The sequence below is a fragment of the Xenopus laevis genome, chromosome 3L (assembly GCF_017654675.1).
Source record: "Xenopus laevis strain J_2021 chromosome 3L, Xenopus_laevis_v10.1, whole genome shotgun sequence".
In the NCBI taxonomy this organism is placed as follows: Eukaryota; Metazoa; Chordata; class Amphibia; order Anura; family Pipidae; genus Xenopus; species Xenopus laevis.
The window spans coordinates 152,514,646-152,535,894 of record NC_054375.1 but is presented as its reverse complement, the minus strand read 5'-3'; the positions used below and the strand labels follow the sequence as shown (position 1 = coordinate 152,535,894).

Here is a 21,249-nt window from a genome sequence, read left to right as displayed (position 1 = left end):
TCAGATTTCTTATAAAAACTCTACACATTTTTTTAATTAAAGTATATTGGAGATAGGTTTCTTTTTTTATTAAATAAATTAAAAATGGGATTTTATTATTTTGCCTTTACATGCCCTTAAGGTCTATAAGTGTGCATTTGAGTGGGACATAGCATGCACGGACGTAGAACCTCATCCAGGGCAGGGACAGTTTTGGAGAAGGTAGATCCCTTTAGGATGGTTGGGGCTTTCTGCTGAAGTATAAAAGGGGAAAGGGAAGGAGTTAAAAGAGAACTAAACCCTGTGGCTAAAAATGCCATATTTTATATAGTGAACTTATTGCACGAGGCTAAAGTTTCAGCTTATCAATAGCAGCAATGATCCAGGACTTCACACTTGTCACAGGGGGTCACCATCTTGGAAAGTGTCTGACACTCACATGCTCAGTGGGCTCTGAGCAGCTGTTGAGAAGTGTAAAGCTTACATAATGTTAGCCTTCTCCTTTATGCCTCTTTTGGATCTAGTCTGTAGACATATCTCCCAACATCGGATTTAAATCTAAGAGACCACAAACCTGATCCACTCTGGCCATGGTTCACACTGGCAGAGCCAAAGACTGAAGAACTGCCAACTCACTCTAAGTTGAGTAGAAGAGCCCCATGATAAAGGGATAGTTAGTCAGTGTAAAACCTCTTGTAACAGTTCATCCTAGTGGTGGGTAGTGATGGGCGAATTTATCCCTTTTTTGCTTGCCGGAAATTTGTCGAATCTCCTGCGAAATTCGCAAAATGGCGAAGACTTTTTATGCCGGTGTTAAAGTGAATGGGCGTACGAATAATGTTGATGTGCAAAAGAGCATACACTCTAAAGGGAAGGGAGTATTACACAAGTAATTAAGTGGGTGAGAAATGTGTTACTGTATGTGGTGTTGCGTTTGGTAGTTAAACAGAGTGAGGGGAGGCTTCTCGAAAGAAGTGCGTTTTAAGAGATTTCTTGAAAGCAGAAAGGTTGGGAGAAAGTCGGACAGACTGTGGGAGAGAGTTCCAGAGGAGGGGTGCAGCCCTTGCAAAGTCTTGAATGCGAGCATGTGAGGAGGTAATGAGAGAAGAGTTGAGTAGCAGGTCAGTAGAGGAGCGTAGTAAGTGGTTGAGTATATAGAGATGAGTTCAGAGATGTAGGGTGGGGCAGAGTTATGAAGTGATTTGAAAGTCAGTGTCATTAATTTGAATTTGATTCTGAAAGGTAATGGTGGAAGTGACATGATTTAATAAGTGACTGGATATGAGGAGTGAATGACAGGGCAGAATCTAGGATAACCCCAAGGCACCGGGCCTGGGGAGAGGGGGTGATAGTGGAATTGTTAACTATGATGGATACTTCCGGGATGTTACTGGTGTTAGTTGGAGGAAAGAGAACCATTTCAGTTTTAGAGAGGTTTAATATAAGGTAGCGTTGGGACATCCAGGTAGAGATAGCGGACAGACAGGAGGAGACGCGAGTTAGGAGTTCTGGGTTGAGATCAGGAGATGAGAGATAGATCTGAGTATCGTCAGCATAGAGGTGGTAGTGGAAACCATACGAGTTGATTAATTTGCCGAGGGAGGAAGTATAGAGGGAGAATAGTAATGGTCCCAGGACAGAGCCTTGAGGAACCCCAACAGAAAGAGGTAGGGGAGAAGATGCTACTCCATTGTAGGAGACACTGAAGGAACGATTGGAGATGTAAGAAGAGAACCAGGACAGGGCTGTGTCACAAAGGCTAAGCGAATGGAGGGACTGGAGTTGGAGAGGGTGATCTACAGTGTCAAATGCAGCTGAGAGATCAAGCAGTATTAGTAGTGAGAAGTGATTGTTGGATTTAGCGGTTAAAAGGTCATTAGTTAGTCGAGTCAGGGCAGTTTCCGTGGAGTGTTGTGGCTTAAAACCAGATTGTAGGGGGTCCAGCAGGTTATTGTCAGAGAGGAATGAGGTAAGTCGGTTGTAGACTAGGCGCTCAAGTAGTTTAGAGATGAAAGGTAGCAGAGAGATAGGTCGGAGGTTGTCAAGATTGGAGGGATCAAGAGAGGGATTTTTTCAGAAGGGAGTATCTGTTGCACATGATATGCAGTTTATGAATGTAAGTATCAGAAAACAAGTAGGCTTTACTGCTGATTTAATCATTTGCTCTTGGTAAATGTAGTGAGTTGGAGCTGAGTTAAACACTGACAGTGACTGTTTCTAAGTTTGGTCACTAGAGGGCAGTGTGGCAAAGGGACTCCCCATAGTGTGGATAGTGCAGACAGGAGCCGGCTCCCCAATACAAGTAAGGGATGGGATGCCTGAGGAACTATAAGGAAGGCATTCAGGACACCCCTTAGTTTATTGGCACAGGGCTTTTTGTCCAAATCATCGTGCAAACCACGGGCCCTAACCCAAACCATGGCAACAGCCTCAGACCATTATTCCTCCTCCACCAAACTTTACTGTCTGTTGACATTGTGCTTTGAGGCATCTGCCAAACCCAGACATGTCCCTCAAACTGCCATACGGTGAAATGTCATTTCTCAATCTGGAGGCTGCGTGTGCACGATTTATGGATAAAAGAACCTTCATGTTCCCCAGCATGCTGCCCTGTATGTTTAACTTCAGTTTAGCTTCTGTGTCGTCTAGATTGCAATTTATTAATCAATATTGTTTACTGTAACATGTTCCTTTGGTTGTTGATATTTATCAAATGCAAAACATCTGGGTTTCAGTGCAGTATCAGTGCAAATAAGCCTCAGGCTGTTATCCAATAAGCAGCCCATAAATATTCCACCCTGTCAGAGTAACGGGATTTATAGTCCCTCCAGAACCTCCCGGCGCCTCCCATAGTGAGTTATTGTAAATATTTCTCATTATAATATATAACAGCCATAGGGCTCAGTTATAATTGCAGTGCCACCATAAAAGTATGGGAACTCCTGCTCCCCAGTATTTCACTCCTAAATCCAGCAGATTAATATAAAGTTGCCCCTACCTTTTCTGATATTATAGCCCCTACTCTTCTGGGACATTTCCCATTAAATGTTGGAACATTGTAACTGGAAGTTGCTCAAATTCATAGTTGGGCAGTGATCTAAATGATCCGACCTGGCTCACATGGGGGTATACCCACAATATATAATAATAAGGGATAATGTACCCCCTACTGTAAACGATAAGGATATTAGAAGTCACTGAGGGGTTGTTCTGTGACCATATAAAGGCACAAGGCTGCAGGCTGAGTTATACAGGGAACTCTGAGTATCACTCATGTATTATAAGGGATAATGTACCCCCTACTGTAAATGATAAGGATATTAGACGTCACTGAGGGGTTGTTCTGTGACCATATAAAGACACAAGGCTGCAGGCTGAGTTATACAGGGAACTCTGAGTATCACTCATGTATTATAAGGGATAATGTACCCCCTACTGTAAATGATAAGGATATTAGAAGTCACTGAGGGGTTGTTCTGTGACCATATAAAGGCACAAGGCTGCAGGCTGAGTTATACAGGGAACTCTGAGTATCACTCATGTATTATAAGGGATAATGTACCCCCTACTGTAAATGATAAGGATATTAGAAGTCACTGAGGGGTTGTTCTGTGACCATATAAAGGCACAAGGCTGCAGGCTGAGTTATACAGGGAACTCTGAGTATCACTCATGTATTATAAGGGATAATGTACCCCCTACTGTAAATGATAAGGATATTAGATTTTTACTACTCCTTAGGTAGAAGAAGGTTACATTAAGACCCTCCTTTCAGCTGGTCCCTGTCATTGTGTTGTGTACTACACCCCTTGCTGCACAAACAGGAATATTTGGACCAGAGGTTAAGAAAACCCCAAATATTTACTTAGCATACAAGCACTCTTGGAAAATTTTTTGAAGGGTTGGCATTTCGCCAAGGTCCCCATTTTTTGTTTAAATTTTAGAGTGAATCTTAATGAAGGGAAAGAAGGGGGTGTGGGCCCATCCAGTTTAATCATTTTTAAACACGAGTAGTGAGTAGTGATTAGTCCCATTAAAATTCAGGTTCTGTTGAATGTCATAAATCATCTTAAAATATATACCTTGGGGTGTTTTTACACCTGGTAATAATGTACCCCCTGAGTATGACGTTTGCTCATTTAGATGCTGACTTACATCCACCCAATACTCAGCTATTCTTTGGCAATCCCATATCATAGGCAAAAAGGGGTACAGCATTTAATTCGGGGGTGGCTGACTAGATGTACCCATAGTCTTCCAATTCAGAGATGTAGTATATATTTGTTCCACCATTTTTAATTGTAGCATTGGTGGAAAATGAGTTTTTTCTTCCCATTACTAACGTTTAGATTGAGGAACTCCTTAGTTGACTGGACTTTGATACATGGGGGCAGTTAGCCATTGACATGATGCTCTAAGTCAGGGATCCCCAACCTTTTGAACCTGTGAGCAACATTCAGAAGTAAAAGGAGTTGGGGAGCAACTCTAGCATGAAAAATGTTCTTTGGGTGCCAAATAAGTGCGGTGATTGGCCATTTAGTAGCCCCTATGTGGATTGTCAACCTACATTGAGACTCTGTTTGGCAGTACATCTGGTTTTTATACAACTAAAATTTGCCTCCCAGCCTGGAATTCAAAAATAAGCTCCTGCTTTGAAACCACTGGGAGCAACATCCAAAGGGTTGGAGAGCAACATATTGCTCACGAGCTACTGGTTGGGGATCACTGCTCTAAGTCTCTGAGACTTAGACCTTTGCTCAGGCCCCCTCTTAGCACTTTGATATAGTAAACCTGCTATATCTGCCATTCGGACAAAGTTTCAACAATATCTAAAACATCTAATGACCACTCATTAAAATATTGCCATCCCTGCAGGATTTCCAGTAACGGTGTAAAGATAAGAGGTTGGGGAGCACCAACCATCAATCAAAGAGGAAGGTGTGCAGGGTCAAGTATGTATTGAATATGTATCACAAAAGAGAAAGAACTGACCCATATAACTGCACCCTTCCATCCATTCCATCCAAAGACTCATGTGTGTTCATGAATAAGTTGAGTTGTCCCTGAGACACATTACATTCTATATGATAGGCAGTTCTTATAACGGCATTGTATCACTGATATACCCAATATGGGTGCATCTACCTAACTATTCCACGGGAGGGATCTTTGAGTGGGTGGAGGGGTTGGCACTGGAAGTGGAATTCTTTGGGTAATCTCATTGTGGATTGCAATTTACTATCAGGGCATACGGAGTATGCAAGGCAGTGAATTTGTTCTGCGTTTTGTGAATATGATTAGAACATAGCCATATATTTATGTAACCAATAGAACCTATAAATAATTTTAATCTATATATATTTGACATTGTTTTAATGCTTTATTGAAAGTTACGTTTTATTCATGAACACACATGAGTCTTTGGATGTAATGGATGGGAGGGTGCAGTTATATGGGTCAGTTTTTTCTCTTTTGTGATACATGTCCAGTAATGGTGTAGTTTTGTAGTAAATGCTGCTTTAATAGGCTTATATATTCTTAATTTATAGGTGAAGGTCACTCATTGCCTACAACCTGATGACTGGATTCTCTACAAGCATCATACACTTGAAAGCTCACTAGAACTGCATTGAAAGGGACCATTTCAAGTGCTGCTAAATTCAATTATCAGGCAAATCAGGATAAATGGAAGGCAATTTTTTATAACAAGTCCCTGAGAGTGTGCCTCACAAGCCATTGACCGAAAATCTGTTGGAACAAACTGTTGTAAAAGCCCACGTAAGACATGAGCAAGAAGGAAGAACGGATTGATCAGTGGTGGGTTGTGGAGGGGCTTAAATCATGGACACTCCCAACACTAACAGTGTGCCAGATGCACATATGTAAATCCACCAAATATTAGTCAAAACCTAGAAATAAAATGACCACAGCCCATGGAAAATAGCAGCTTTACTAAATTTTTATTCTTCTTCCCTATAAATAATATTGGGATCAAGGATCATTTTCACCAGCCAAGTGTAAGGTTTACAACGGGGAACCAATGTAACCGAGGATAACCACTCCATGGTGAGAGGATATGATGGAAACCCAGGGGTGTAGCCATAGATGATTGGAGGCAACGACATGATGAAAGTAAATTGTAGATTTAATGGCAGCCAGAACACAGAAAACAAAAAGGCAGGAACAAGCAAAAAAGGCTAATCAGGGTATCCACAAGGTGAGGGAAAAAATGGGGAACACAGGAACAAAAGGTACTCACTCAGGAACAAAGTACAAGGTATTCAAAGACAAGGTTTCAAAGAATGCAGGTTTCCAGGTTTCAGATAACAGGATTCAGATACCAGGATTCAGATACCAGGATTCAGGAACAAGATTCAGGAACAAGATTCAGGAACAAGATTCAGGAACAAGATTCAGGTAAGCAGGTCAGGAACAAACAAATTACATTCAATGACATTCAACCCTTACATTCAACCCTGCCCTGAGCAAAGCTCAGGGCAGGGTTTATAAGGGGAAGGTGATTAGGAATGGGAGACACATGAGGGTAAAGGAGGTGGGTGGAAAAATACTGTGAACAGGCAAATAAACAGAAGCATCAAACACAAGAGTTCAGGATCAGCCCCACGAGTCCCCAGTGGCTCATGAGGTAAATGCTGCAAGTGTCCAGAACAGCACAACAGAAATTCAAGGAGTTTGAATCCCAGGCTGATCCCGACACCAAGCTAGTAAAATACCGACCACGTGGCACAGGTCTTAGTCATGGCCTTTCCCACACAAACAAGGCCTTCTCAATAGACTTTTGCAGGCCTACAATGAATATATCCAGGAATAGAGTGAGAAGTACACCTGAACTCTGCTTTATAGTCTCACCATCTCCCAGGTCTTGGTTTCTACTCAAATGTAGCTGTTGAACAAAAACCTTAGGTGCTGTGACATTACAGATAAAGGGTGTCATTGGAACTAATCCATGAATTTAATGTTTATTAAACATGGTACTTCATTGGTATAGTAACAGATGAGACAATAGTTTATGCAAGACACGATACGGCATATTTATGGTTAATCTCACCATAGTAATCAGTCCTAATATACTGGATCTGGTGGTGCTCCAAGGGAATACACACTACCTTGAGCCCTACCACACTGGAGTCCCTATCCTCTAAAAATCTGAATCCCCACTGCATTTTGGTGGAGCACAGAACTGCTCTGGTTCAGTAATCCTGACTGTCTTACACCCCTGGGATATACTAAAATGAACTGGTCCTTATTCATGGGTTCCCTCCATACCCAACTTTTCTAAGACTTTGACTACCTTAGGCTTAACTAACCAATGTAATTCTTCAGTCTTTCACCAATGTAGTCTGTTACTGTGGCCTCCTGTCTCAGGTATTCCAGCAGCATCCAACCCTCTCCTGAAGTGGAAGTCCAAACAGGCAGAGCACCTGGTGACTCCCTAGACTAGGGAAACCAGATACCTCGGGCCAACTACACAATTGCCAGGGAAACATACTTGGAAAGGGCAACTTCTCCACTCTCAACCAGAAACAGGCCCAGCCCTTGGCTGGATTACACCTTCAGAGTGCTATTTAAAGTAACGTATTACAAAACCATTATGCTCCTACACTATAATATTTGACTGTTTTGCACATTTAATAATTGTGTAGTTTTCTTAAAGGGTTCAGCTGACCTGATATCCAGCTTAATCACTGTATTATCATACCATACAAGCACCTAGCATGATCAGTGACATCTCTGTGAGGTTAAGCACATTGCTTTAATTGGACCAGAGGTCACCTTAATCATTCCAAACAAACAGGGCTCTTAAAAGTACTAACAGTACCATCAACAGGTATGACGAAGTTATTAATTTCCTAACTATCTAATGGTCTCTATTGCAAAATATAAATATCAGAGGGAAAAGCAGTTAATGGACAAAGCTTGACAGGTAAAATGAGAAGGCTGGAGATAATTGCATATACACAAAATGATGATTTAATTGGTATCGCAGAGACTTGGTTCACATTTTTTAGGATGGACAGAGAAATTAAAAAAGGGTAGCGAGGAGTTTGTCTTTATGTGAAGCCAATATAAGACATTTACTAAAGAAAAGGGCAAGAATAGCACTGGGGAGGGTGAGAAACTTTCAATGGTGTATTCTACAAACTGTCCAGAATAAGCAAAGACACTGAATCCCAAATGGAAGAGACTTCACAACTAGGTCACATTATTACTATGGTTGACTTTAATTATCCAGACATTGACTAAGGTAATGGGGTTGCCAAGTTAGAAAAAGATGGCAGGTTTGCAAATATGTTAAATGACACATTTTTATTTCAGTTTGTTCAAGAACCTTCTAGGAATGATTCTCTTTTGGTAATTGTACAGAATTAACCTATAGCATTTTGGGAATAGTGATCATAACATGGTCTCTTTTGAGATTATGTTGCAGAGGCTACTCTATAAGGGAGTAACTAAAACACTTAATTTTAGATATACAAACTTTGCCAGAATATTAATTGGGAAATGCTTTTCACAGGATTAAACACAGAAGGGGTAATAAGGGATAATATACCTCAATACATTGAGTTGTGCTGGCATGTTTCATGTGTAATAGATCTTGCCAGACTATTTTAATTGCCTTCTATGAGGAGGTGAACAGTAACCTAGACTCTGGGATGGCAGTGGATGTGATCTGCTCAGACTTTGCTAAAGCATTGGATACAGTACCACACAGAAAGTTACTGGTTAAATTAAGGAATAGAGAACTGGAACAGAATATTTGTATTTGGATAGAGAACTGGCTGAAAGATTAATTACACAGAGTGGACCAGTGTTGTTAGTGGAGTACCACAGGGCTCTGTACTAGGTCCCTTGCTTTTCAACTTGTTTATTAATGACCTGGAGGTGGCCATTGAAAGTACTGTTTCTATTTTTGCAGATGATACTAAATTGTGCAGAACTATAGGTTCCATGCAGGATGCAGCCACTTTGCACAGTGATTTGTCTAAGTTGGAAAACTGGGCAGCAAACTGGAGAATGAGGTTCAATGTTGATGAATGCAAGATAGAAACAACATAAATGCTAGCTATACACTAAATGACAGTGTATTGAGGGTATGCATATTTGAGAAGAATGTGGGGATTTTGTAGATACCAAGCTGTATAATAAGGATATTAATGAGCTGGACAGAGTGCAGAGCTGAGCGACTAAACTGGAAAAGGGATGGAGGATTGAAAATATAAGGATAGACTCATAGTTGGGGTTGTTTCCTCTAGAGCAGTGATCCCCAACCAGTACCTTGTGAGTAACATGTTGCTCTCCAACCCCTTGGATATTGCTCTCAGGGTCCTCAAAGCAGGTGCTTAGTTTCAAATTCCAAGCTTGAAAGAAAGTTTTATTTGCATAAAATCGTATAGAAAAAGTATAGTGCCAAGTAGAGCCTCTTGTAGGCTGTCAGTCCACATCGGGGTTACCAAATGGCCAATAACAGCACTTATTTGGCACCCCAAAGGACTTTTTCATGCTTGTGTTGCTCCCCAACTCTTTTAACATTTGAATGTGGTTTTAGGGTAAAAAAGGTTGGGGACCCCTGCTCTAGAGAAAAGACACTTGTGAGGACACATAATTACTCTTTACATTAGAGGACATTATAGGCAGATGGTGGGAGATATTTTTTCCCATAAAACGTATCACCACATTAAAGGCCACATCTTTAGACTAGAGGAACAGAACTTTCATTTGAAGCAGCATAGGGCGTTCCTCACGGTGAAGACAATGAGGTTGGGGAATGTCACGTGAGGGCAAATTCTATTAAAGGAGAAGGAAACCCAGTCGGCGCAAAAACCCTCCCCCCCTTCCGTGTGTTGCCCAACCTCCCTCCTCCCCCCTGGCCTACCTGTCCCGCTGGGCAAATGCCCCTAACTTGTTACTTACCCCTCTGCGCAGGTCCAGTCCACGGAGTTCACAGGCACCATCTTCTTCCACGCGATCTTCTTCCTGCTTTGACCGGCGTTTTGGCGCATGCGCAGTAGGAGCATTTCGCTGGTACGGATCTACTGCGCATGAGCCAAAAGTCATGAAGTTTTCTGATTTCACTTCGTGACTTATGGCGCATGCGCAGTAGATCGTACCGGCGAAATGCTCCTACTGCACATGCTCCGGTCAAAGCAGGAAGAAGATCACTTGGAAGAAGATGGCGTCGGTGAACTCCGTAGACTGGACCTGCGCAGAAGGGTAAGTTATAAGTTAGGGGCATTTGCCCAGCAGGAAAGGTAGGCCAGGGGGGGGAGGAGGGAGCGTGGGCAACACACGGGAGGGGGGAGGGTTTTTGCGTTTTTTTCTCCTTTAACTCCTTTAAGAGGGGCTCAGATGATCAAACATAATATCCAAGGCTACTATTATCTTAAAATCGACATATCTTTACAGAACACAGAGGGATTAAGTGTGCCTATAAACTGCCACCATTCCATGACCAGTCAGTGGGGATTATATGCCCACCCTCTGGATCCATAGCATCTGATTTATGACTGTAATAATTCCTTGGCTATTACATTCCCAATACTTTATCTCTCTACAAAACTGCTCACAATACAATACACACACAATACAATTGCTAAGATTATTCCTCTATCCCTTTTACTCCTCATCCCAAATATTATGGTTCTTCATTTAACACATTTCTCACTTATATAGTTCTGTTACATTCTCATGCACTTCTAATAAATTGACTGACCCATTCACTGTTACCAAAGTCATTAGTGTTTCTGCCTTGGGGTAAGGCGAGGACCTTGCCTCAGGCACAGCTTTTGCATAGGAGCCAGGATGAAATGAAATGAAGAAATGCAGTAAACCTGTAAGTCATGTAAATATGCGCCTGTGATATATGGTCACCTGTTTATTTGAGATTTAGCTTAATATTTACCAATGAGAGGAGTATTAGTGAGTTGCTGTTTGCACATGAATAACCAGCATTTTTTATGGAGATACTCAATATAGGCATTAACCCTGAAACGGTTGCATTGTGAGAACAGAATTTGGTGGCTCAACCAACATATGTTGTTGAGATATCATTTTTTTTGTATCTGATTTCTACATTCAGAGATCCTAGCAAACAGGCTTTTGCTTAAAGGCCAGAACGAACCATTAAAAGAAAAGGATCTGAATAAATAAAGTACAAAAACATAATAATTATAATAATATTAATAATAAATCTAGCTTTATAATTAATCTCCCCTGGTTTCCTGCTAGAATGAAATGCTAGCCCCATGGTGTCCCCTGAAGGCTCATGTTGGACATGGTAGAAGAGTCTAAGCATAAGGTTGAGAATCACATTAAGTAGATTTCCAGTTTGTCTCTAGGCTATATTTTGGAGAAAGTAGCCTGAGATATTGAGGACTACCGAGAAAACAAAGTCTGAATCTCAGCCCTTTTAGCAGGTTTAACAAAACCCTAAAGATGCAGCTGAACCTAAGCCAAAACCTTAAAGCCATGTGCTCCAAATGGAACAATTTTTAGTTCATAATTGATGCAATTTTTTAATTCATCTGGAATTTGAATATGCAAATTGGGGTTCCAGTTTGGTCATTTTTATTGACCTTCTTTTCATTTATCTCACGGACAGTCTTCATGTAGCTAGTCATCATGACATGCCATCTCAATAAGACGTTTGAGGAACGAGGAATTAGAGGGTCAATTGAAAAACACTCTTGCTCATTGCTTGGATGGGTAGGTCATTGTTGGAATAACATTTTACAAGGTTTAATGTAGATACAAAGGCTAATTTTGCTGTTTTTCCTATGTCTCATCTAAAGCCCCTCTTTGTTTTCTGTGTGGTCTCTTAAAACCATTCTTAAAACTCCCTAGTAACAATGGGGTAAATTTATCAAAGAGTGAAGTTCCGCCACTAGAGTGAAATTCCGCCACTCAATTCATTTCTATGGGATTTTGAAAGGTGTATTTATCAATGAGTGAAAGTGAAAGTTCACCCTTTGATAAATTCGTCTATAAAAATCCCATAGAAATGAATGGAGAGTGGCGGAATTTCACTCTAGTGGCGGAAATTCACTATTAACTTCACTCTTTGATAAATATACCCCATAGACATCTCTAATGCTTTCCATTTGTCTGTTTTCAGTCCAATGATAGCTAACCATAACTTCTCTGAGCAGCAACCACCCACCCTATCATGAGAGGATGGTTGCTTCAAGACTTTTACAGATTTTCTTTGTAGTGTCTCATCAACTGGAAGGGGTTTGTCCTGAAGAAGACTCCTGGTAAAATACTATTATTATTATTATTTATTATTAACATGTATTTTTATAGCGCCAACATATTGCGTAGCACTGTAAAGTAAATGTGATTATACAACTAAATCACATGAATTATATACATAGAACATATGGAGTAACAAACATCACAATCAATACAGGTACAAAAAGGTGAGGAAGGCCCTATGCATAGGCATACACTCTAAAGGGAAGGGAGTAATACACAAGGTGTGGGAGTGGGCAAGATCGAAGTAAGTGGGTGAGAAATGTGGTACTGTATGTAGTGTTGCGTTTGGTAGTTAAGCAGAGTGAGGGTAGGCTTCTCGAAAGAAGTGCGTTTTCAGAGATTTCTTGAAAGCAGAAAGGTTGGGAGAAAGTCGGACAGACCGTGGGAGTTCCAGAGGAGGGGTGCAGCCCTTGCAAAGTCTTGAATGCGAGCATGTGAGGAGGTAATGAGGGAAGAGTTGAGGAGCAGGTCAGTAGAGGAGCATAGTAAGCGGTTGCGTGAGTATATAGAGATGAGTTCAGAGATGTAGGGTGGGGCAGAGTTATGAAGTGCTTTGAAAGTCAGTGTCATTAATTTGAATTTGATTCTGAAAGGTAACGGAAGCCAGTGCAGAGATTGACCGAATGGCGAGGCAGAGGGGGAGCGGTTGCTGAGGTGTATGAGCCTCGCAGCAGTGTTCATTATGGACTGGAGAGGTGACAGTCTCTGGAGGGGGAGGCCAATTAAAAGAGAGTTACAGTAGTCTAGATGTGATATGATGAGAGAGTGAATAAGAATTTTGGCAGCGTCTTGGGTGATAAATGATCGTATTTTGGATATGTTCCTTAGGTGGAAGTGACATGATTTAATAAGTGACTGGATATGAGGAGTGAATGACAGGGCAGAATCTGGGATAACCCCAAGGCACCGGGCCTGGGGAGAGGGGGTGATAGTGGAATTGTTAACTATGATGGATACTTCTGGGATGTTACTGGTGTTAGTTGGAGGAAAGAGAACCATTTCAGTTTTAGAGAGGTTTAATATAAGGTAGCGTTGGGACATCCAGGTAGAGATAGCGGACAGGCAGGAGGAGACGCGAGTTAGGAGTTCTGGGTTGAGATCAGGAGATGAGAGATAGATCTGAGTATCGTCAGCATAGAGGTGGTAGTGGAAACCATACAAATTTATTAATTTGCCGAGGGAGGAAGTATAGAGGGAGAATAGTAATGGTCCCAGGACAGAGCCTTGAGGAACTCCAACAGAAAGAGGTAGGGGAGAAGATGATACTCCATTGTAGGAGACACTGAAGGAATGATTGGTGATGTAAGAAGAGAACCAGGACAGGGCTTTTTCACGAAGGCTAAGCGACTGGAGGGACAAGGCATTGACAAGGCATTGATGATGTCCATGCCCTTTATTTGGTAGAAGAGTTCCACAGAGACCTTGCTGTCCTCTCCTCCAACCCCTTGGAAAGGAATTACTGTAAGTGTGCACTATGATTGGAATGAAAAGTTGACACCTGTAAGACCCAGTTTAAAACCTGGACTATATTTCTTAAACAGTTCCGGGGTGCACTTTTATTGTCTCGAATTTGAGTTTAATGACTCCTGTTTGGGACTGCCCCAACCTTTGCCTGAACTGTGACTATGTTACAGTTTTCCCCTTATTATTAAGTTGAACTTTTGCTTAATCTGTCAACTTTCATCTTAGTCCCTACCTGGTCAGTGAGACTTGTATTTATTTTACCTTTCTATGCATTTTGAGTGAAGATACATGGCAGCAAGAGAGGGTTAGGGAGCTCCACAGTAGGGTAAATGCTAATAAATGCCAAGCAAACCACAGTATATTACTGTAATAGCCTCCATTTGTAAGTACAAATTGTATGTTTGATGTTTGTAACTCCACCACTGCCTGTATTTGATTTTGCTTGTACTTTGTTTGCCTTGGGAATTGTGTAACTAGGAAGTGACAGATTTATTGCTGGCTATGTTCCTTTTATGCAGGATAAATGATGAGTATCTCTTCATTTGAATTAGTGGACACAGTGTTATGACCATGTGTGACTTCTATCTTCTGGATTTACAGTTTCTCCCTGCCACTGCCAGTGACTACAATGAGATTATGTCTATTTTAGGTGGAACACATGATGGAGTGGATTATCTGCCATTCAGGTACCATGAGTTGTTGGCAGAGCCTCAGCGGAGGATGTTTGTAGCCAGTGGTGAGTTGGGGAACTCAGGAATCTCAAGCAACCATAGCAGAGTAAGAATGGAAGCAACAGAATTACTCAGTGTAGAAATAGTAGATTTAAGTGTGTTTTACCATTTTGCACAAATATTTTCAAGTTGTGGTTTTAGGCACTCCAGGTAGACAGTTTAGACTTTGCTAAAGGCTGGTGCTGCCCTGATTTATATTAGTCTGCATTAATTTGTTTCTCATTATTATTATTATTATTATAATAATAATAATAATAATAATAATAATAATAATAATAATAATAATAATAATAATAATAATAATAATAATAATAATAATATCTTTATAGGGACCATCCAGGACTGTTGCGGGCTTAGATGAATCTGGACCTAAAATTGAGGCTGAGCTTTTAAATTTGGCACTTATTTGAATAAACATTTTTCCTGAAGCATTGCCTCTTGGGTGAGTATGACAATGATTTTTATGCCAGCATCATATTCAGAATCCCAGTGCTAATAATGCATATTCTCTCTGCTTCCATAGGTCACTTCGCTTCCTTCTTGTTGGCGGATGGGGGTGTTACAGTTGTGTTGCAAGGTCTTCGTGTTGCCCCGTGGATGAGGGGCCGTGGGTTTGCAAGGAGAATCCTGAAGTTTTGTTTTGACACCCTGCACACTGATCACCCTGAGGTCACCAACATATGTGAAACAGTAGACGAAAACCTTCCACCCTCTTTGTTGAGCAAGTCTCAGCTGTTGCATTCTAAGGGATTATCTGCTGTCTAATTATCTGATTACTTTACAACTGTGCGTGGTTGGTTGCTGTCAGCCTTTGTATTGATTTCTATCCTTTAAAATCCTTCATTTAGCTCAGTGTGATCACAGGTGTCTGCATTAGTGTTTCAATACCCCACTATATATTTTTTGCTCTTTTTTCCCCATTGTCTTTTTACATGTCTACCAATGAGCTGGAGAGCCCCAGTAGAACACAATCAAATACCTATTTTTTTCCTCAGAGGTATGGGCCCTCAATCTATGACAGAAATGCACAGTAAAACTAGGCATGTCTTTTTGGTGCCATTGCTGATGACATATTGTATATTAGGGGTACTGTGAACAATGTGGAGAACTTTTGTTAAAGGCTTCTAGCTGTTGTGATTGGGTCTCCATGATTGCAGATAAACTGTTCTGTAATTCATATGAGGTGCGTTATTATTGATTCTAAACCATTTCTTGAGCTGACTCCCAAACTAAATTTGGGTCACCAGAAGATAAAGTGTTCATACACAGAGGGCTTCTCCTTGGTGAATGACTGAATTCTGCACCTCATGCTAGATAACAAATCTAAATGATAAGCAAGCTAGGAGATGGGTAAGGGTCAGAAGGATGGAGAAAAAGAGACATTGCAAAAGAAAAAACCCAAACAAAAGCATGTTAAAGCATGTTGTGTGCCTCATTTAGGCCCCTAGCAATTAGGTAACCCAACAATGCTTGACATCTAGAAATAGTCCACACCCTAACAAAATGGATTGACCCATGCCACCCATAGCACTTGGTGCTGTTAGGGAAAACTGCATCAGTCATAATGCCCTTCATCACCCATGAAAAAGAATAGGAAACATTGCCGACAGCAGACACAAGTGGTGACAAGTGGAATTGAGTGTTGCCCTGTTGCCAACAAATGGCTGTTTTTTTCAATAAGGAACTCAAAAGAGAAGAGGAATAAAGAGAATAAAACACAAAGATAAGATGCAATTTATATTTTGATGCTGAATTGGGATTAGAGAACTGCTGACTTTGTTCTGGTGTCAATTAGGTTTCCAACTTTTCCTTATTCATTATTCTATATTAATAAAAAAAAAAAAGAATTTCAATGGCTTTCCTATCAATTGAGTGAATAAATTTGTCTTTTTGCCTTTGTGAAATATCAATAATCAGCCATTTTTACCACAATTTTGCTCAATTTATTATTAGAAAAAAAATAAAAAAAAATGTAAATAGTGCCACCAAAAACCCACTGAGACACAGATAAAAGTAAAGTGAAAGTGCATTCAAGCAAGTTATCTATCTAGAAATGTTTTCCTCCAATTGTACGCCTGTCGTGATTTATCAACTTGCTTAAAAAATAAATGAGAAATGGTCATAAAAAGTGGAACCAATAAGATGTTAATTTTTTAAAATCTCAAAGCAAATCAGGTTTCATTCAGACAAGTCCAGCCCTGCATGCTTATCCTTTAAGAAGCAGATTGTTTTACAAGATTTATTGAAGGATAATATTGTACATTTAGCATATCATGGATAGCCACAAGTCCTCTCCCAAAAATAAAGAGACAAATATCTCTGCTGTTGAAAGACTCTGTAAGTTCAGGAAATTATTGATGGGGCCTTGGCTAGTTTTTTGGAAAAAGAGAACCCAATTAATCAATATTTTATATATTGCCTAAGATAAGAGGTTTAAACACCCTCCAGGGCATCTCATCGTTTCTTGTGTGTATTCTATACTTCAATATTTTTCTATTTTTGTGGATAAAATAATGGGAAAAAAACAGGTTTTATATAAAAGATACAGGAGAGTTTTTTTGTAGAAAATATGTGAAATAGGTATTGTTCCTGATGATGCCATCTTAATGACCCTCGAAGTGGAGAGTCTATACACCTCCATCCCACATGATGGGTGTGTCGAGGCTGTCCGCGTCCAATTGGCCCTTGATGATTTAGTCGATGGGTCTTAAAAAGTTTGGTCATGTGTTTAATAATATCAATTTTAAGGTATTTACTTGAAGACCCCTCATAATGTTCTTCTTGTGACCAAATGTCTTACTCTGTACTGTACATACTCTAGGTGGAATAAGGATGAAGCACAGGCAAGAAGTACAAAATGATTATATAAAAGTTGGGTGACATACACTGGTGGCAAACTCTTTTCTTCATTAGTAACTTCATAACATGACATGAACATCTGGTTGGAGTGTGTAAGCTTCTGGTGAGAGTCTACATCAGTGATCCCCAACCAGTAGCTCGTGAGCAACATGTTGCTCCCCAACCCCTTGGATGTTGCTCCCAGTGGTTTCAAAGCAGGTGTCTATTTTTGAATTCCAGACTTGTAGGAACCTTTTGGTTGCATAAAAACCAGTTGTATTGCCAAATAGAGCTTTCTGTAGGCTGCCCGTCCCCATAGGGTCTACCAAATAGTCAATCATAGCCCTTCATTGGCATCCTCAGGAAGTATTTTCATGCTTGTGTTGCTCCCCAACCCTTCTTACATTTGAATGTGGCTCACGGGTGAAAAAGGTTGGGGATCCCTGGTCTACATAGTCTATGGCAGTTAATAGTTAGCAATGTGTATATGAGCTTTTCCATGATCTCAGTTCTGCTTTATCTTCGTGGATTCCATTTTATCATTTGACAAAGATGAACCGATTTGGAACTTTTGGAACCACACATTTGTGGAAGCACAACCATTTAATATATCATTAATATATTTAACTGAAAGCAGTGTGCTAATATGTCTTTAGATTGGGATGGAGCTTGATGATTGGGATCTTATGTTTCTCTTTTGAACATCACTATTTTGTTACTTTATTAGTAAATTCTCCCCCTTAATCTGTAAGCCCTACAATGCTGGGGTTCCCATTTAGGGCCATGGTCTGTGGTGTGGGAGTAAATTTCCCCTTTAATTCAGTTTTGGGAAGCACTAATCCAGGATGGTGCCATGCCATGTTTGATGTTCAATGTATGAGACCTTGTGTATAATCTCCTGTTATGCGCATATATAACCCAATATGAAACTTGTGCCTGGATGATACAAATTCTTCATGTCAATTTTCAGCATAAGACAACACTCCAGCCAGGGGTGAGTGAACATTAGTCTTCTATTAAATTAGAACAGAGATGTTCTGCAAGGTACAACAACACAAATCTGAACAAATAGAATGTAAGGTTCTGTTAGGAATCAACCTCTGTGTTTCTGATTGTTCTCCTTAAAGTGGACCTGTCACCTACACATAAAAAGCTGCATAATGAAAGTCCTTTGCAAATTAAACATGAAACACAAATTATTTTCTTCATTAAAACATCCATACCTGTTATAAAGGTGTTTAATTAAATACTGAGCTGTCAATCAAATATTACCTGCCCCGTCCATGCATAGAAGTGGGCATAGAGGTGGGGCAGTCAATTACTTTCAATTTCCATTCAGCACTTCCTTGCTTTGTCCTGTCTCATAACCATCCCTCGCCCGAAGGACTTAAGGTGGCCATACACGGATAGATCCGCTCGTTTGGCGATGTCGCCAAACGAGCGGATCTCCCTCCGATATGCCCACCTTGAGGTGGGCAATATCGGGCTGATCCGATCGTGGGCCCTAGGGCCCAACGATCGGATCCTAGCGTTCGCCAAACGGGCGGTCGGATCGCGGGACCGCATCAACGAACAGATGCGGCCGCGATCCGACGGGATTTTTAACCCCATCCGATCGAGATCTGGCCGACTTTCGGCCAGATCTCGATCGGGGAAGCCCGTCGGGGGCCCCCATACACGGGCCAATAAGCTGCCGACTTGGTCTGTCGGCAGCTTTTATCGGCCCGTGTATGGCCACCTTTAGCAATAAGTTCTCTTTTTGCAGATCACTGCCATAACTGATTGAATAAGCATGGTACAAGAGCTTGCCTTCATCATAGATAGGGAGCCCTTTAGGCTTTGTTCACATACATGTCCATGTGTGTACTGATACTTTGCTGTAGAAACAAAATAAATAATTTTTTGTTGGCTGGCCTTCTTTCATATTTTTGTATTTGATTACTTCTTTAACTTACATTCTTTAAGGTGGTGGTCTCTGTGATCCTGCCCCATGACCAACTAGAACATGCAATCAAGTTGCTGAAGCATCACATGCAGAGTGCATATGGAAGGAAACCTCTTGATGCCCTTACCCCTGAAGAGGTTCTAAGTTTGTTTGAGAATTCCCATACTGCAGAGGAGCTGCTTCCAAAGGGGCTTCTTATTCAAGGCTGGCTTCCTCTTTCTACCCACAAATCCAACCTAGAGTTATTGATACAAAGGGGAGTTGTCTGGTTCCATTCTGAACACTGTGAAGAGACAAGTGACTGTGAGAGCAACACTAAATCCAGAGATACCAGTGGTACCATTTTCCCTTCCTCTGGGTTCCTTAGCCTGGGCACCCCACCCTACTCTGTGCCTCTAGGAGATGGTATGTACCGGTTTGACATTGATCTGTTTGGAACTGATCCTATCTCTGCAAAAACTCATGTCCTACAGCAGCTGATAAAAGGAGTGCAATTGCTTCCTCCAGGGCTAACCCCAGTTCCTCAATGGAAGGAGCAAATTGTCCTAGAGCAGAATCTCAAAAGACACTAAACACTACCGTCTCAGTTTACCAGCACGGAAGCATTCCTTGCTCCAACTAAAACTGTTCGCCTAACCCACATATTACTGATTTCACTAAAGTAATTGAATTGTGAATAAAAAACGAGAATTATTTTTCATCTGGATTTGTATCACCACTTTTTTTGGTCTTTTACAAAAGTTGCTAGAGAGACAATATAGACCAGTGGTTCTTGGGCTTTTCCAGTTCAAACCCATCTCAAAGCTTCAACCTTTGTGGTCAAGACCCCTCAACCTAATAACAGGGTTGCAGATCTAAAAGACATTGGTTATTCTAACATAATTCTAAAATTATCTAGGACATCAAAAGTTTTCACCTCATATCTCATGATTGTGTCACCACTTTGGGCTTTTTCAGTTCAAACCCATCTGAGGGCTTCAACCTTTGTGGCCTTCTAACCTAATAACAGGGTTATAGAGCTGAAAGCGTCAGGAACGTGGCCCGGAGCCCCGGGCGGTGCACCCTTCTCCACCGGCTTCCTCCTTGGTCCTGACTCTCCTGCTGGGAGCTGATAGGCCCCCTGACAGAAAGACATTGGTTGTTCAGTCTGCTACCAAGAACATCTAGGACACCAAATACAAATTTACCCAAAATCTCATCCTAATTTACCTTCATGGGCTCATAGGTGTAGCTAGCACAACAAAAGACCACAGAAAACTCATCTGACTAGGACAAATCCAGATCGCTTACTCTTAATTAGAGTTTAGAGAGGATCTATAGGATGTACAGAAATGAAACTATCACACTTTTCAGCCTCCCACATTTCAGCCACCTAAGTTTGCTTTGCGGCTAATCATAGCTATAATAATAAACCTAACTAGCATTTCATTAACAGAGTGTGCTTTAAAGTTGAACTATCATAAAATTAAGTTTTTACTATGCAAATAATGAAGCCATTAAAGAATTGAGGTATGATCTACTAAAATCTGAATCCTTATATTTTATGGTTAACAAACTGGTTGCTGGAGTAAAACTGAGCAGCTTTAGTTAATAAATACCAATGTGTCTTGTGTTATATTTTTCTTGTATTCTTCAAGGATTTGATCAGTGGGCAAATTTGTACCTGGGCAGTTCCACGCAGCAACCAGTCAGTGATCAGGTTATTTTCATCCACCAGCAGTAAGAATAAACAAATGCAATAATTCAATGTCACTCGTTACTGCACAAATTCCCCCCCTGTCACTAAATGAGCAGCATGAGTCATGTCACACCAGTGACATCACAAAGAACCATTTCAAAGGATATTTTCAGCCTCTTCCTGGCTTTTGAGTTTTATATGTATATAAATTATATTTGATTATATGTTTGAGAAGTGAAAGTGACTGGCAGTTGCAGATCTATTATGATGGCGCCTGGCTCTGTTCCAAGAGTGTCTGAGCAGCCGAGATAAGAAAAGTGTGCCTGTAAGTCTGATCTGAA

General features: G+C 40.8%; 1 protein-coding gene and 1 long non-coding RNA gene across 2 annotated transcripts; both read left to right on the top strand.

Moving 5' to 3' along the window:
• The first annotated feature begins 13,513 nt into the window (after positions 1–13,513).
• LOC121401655 lies at positions 13,514–16,704 on the top strand. The gene is made up of 3 exons (XR_005966419.1): positions 13,514–14,452; positions 14,777–14,889; positions 14,971–16,704. It is a non-coding gene; the product is annotated as an uncharacterized LOC121401655 (long non-coding RNA).
• Positions 16,705–19,235: 2,531 nt separating this feature from the next.
• On the top strand, positions 19,236–21,184 carry LOC121401654 (histidine N-acetyltransferase-like; the record flags this gene model as incomplete). Its single annotated transcript, XM_041587334.1, has 1 exon — positions 19,236–21,184. A coding segment is annotated over one exon (567 nt), but the record flags the coding sequence as incomplete, so codon positions are not given.
• Between the last annotated feature and the right edge of the window lie 65 nt (positions 21,185–21,249).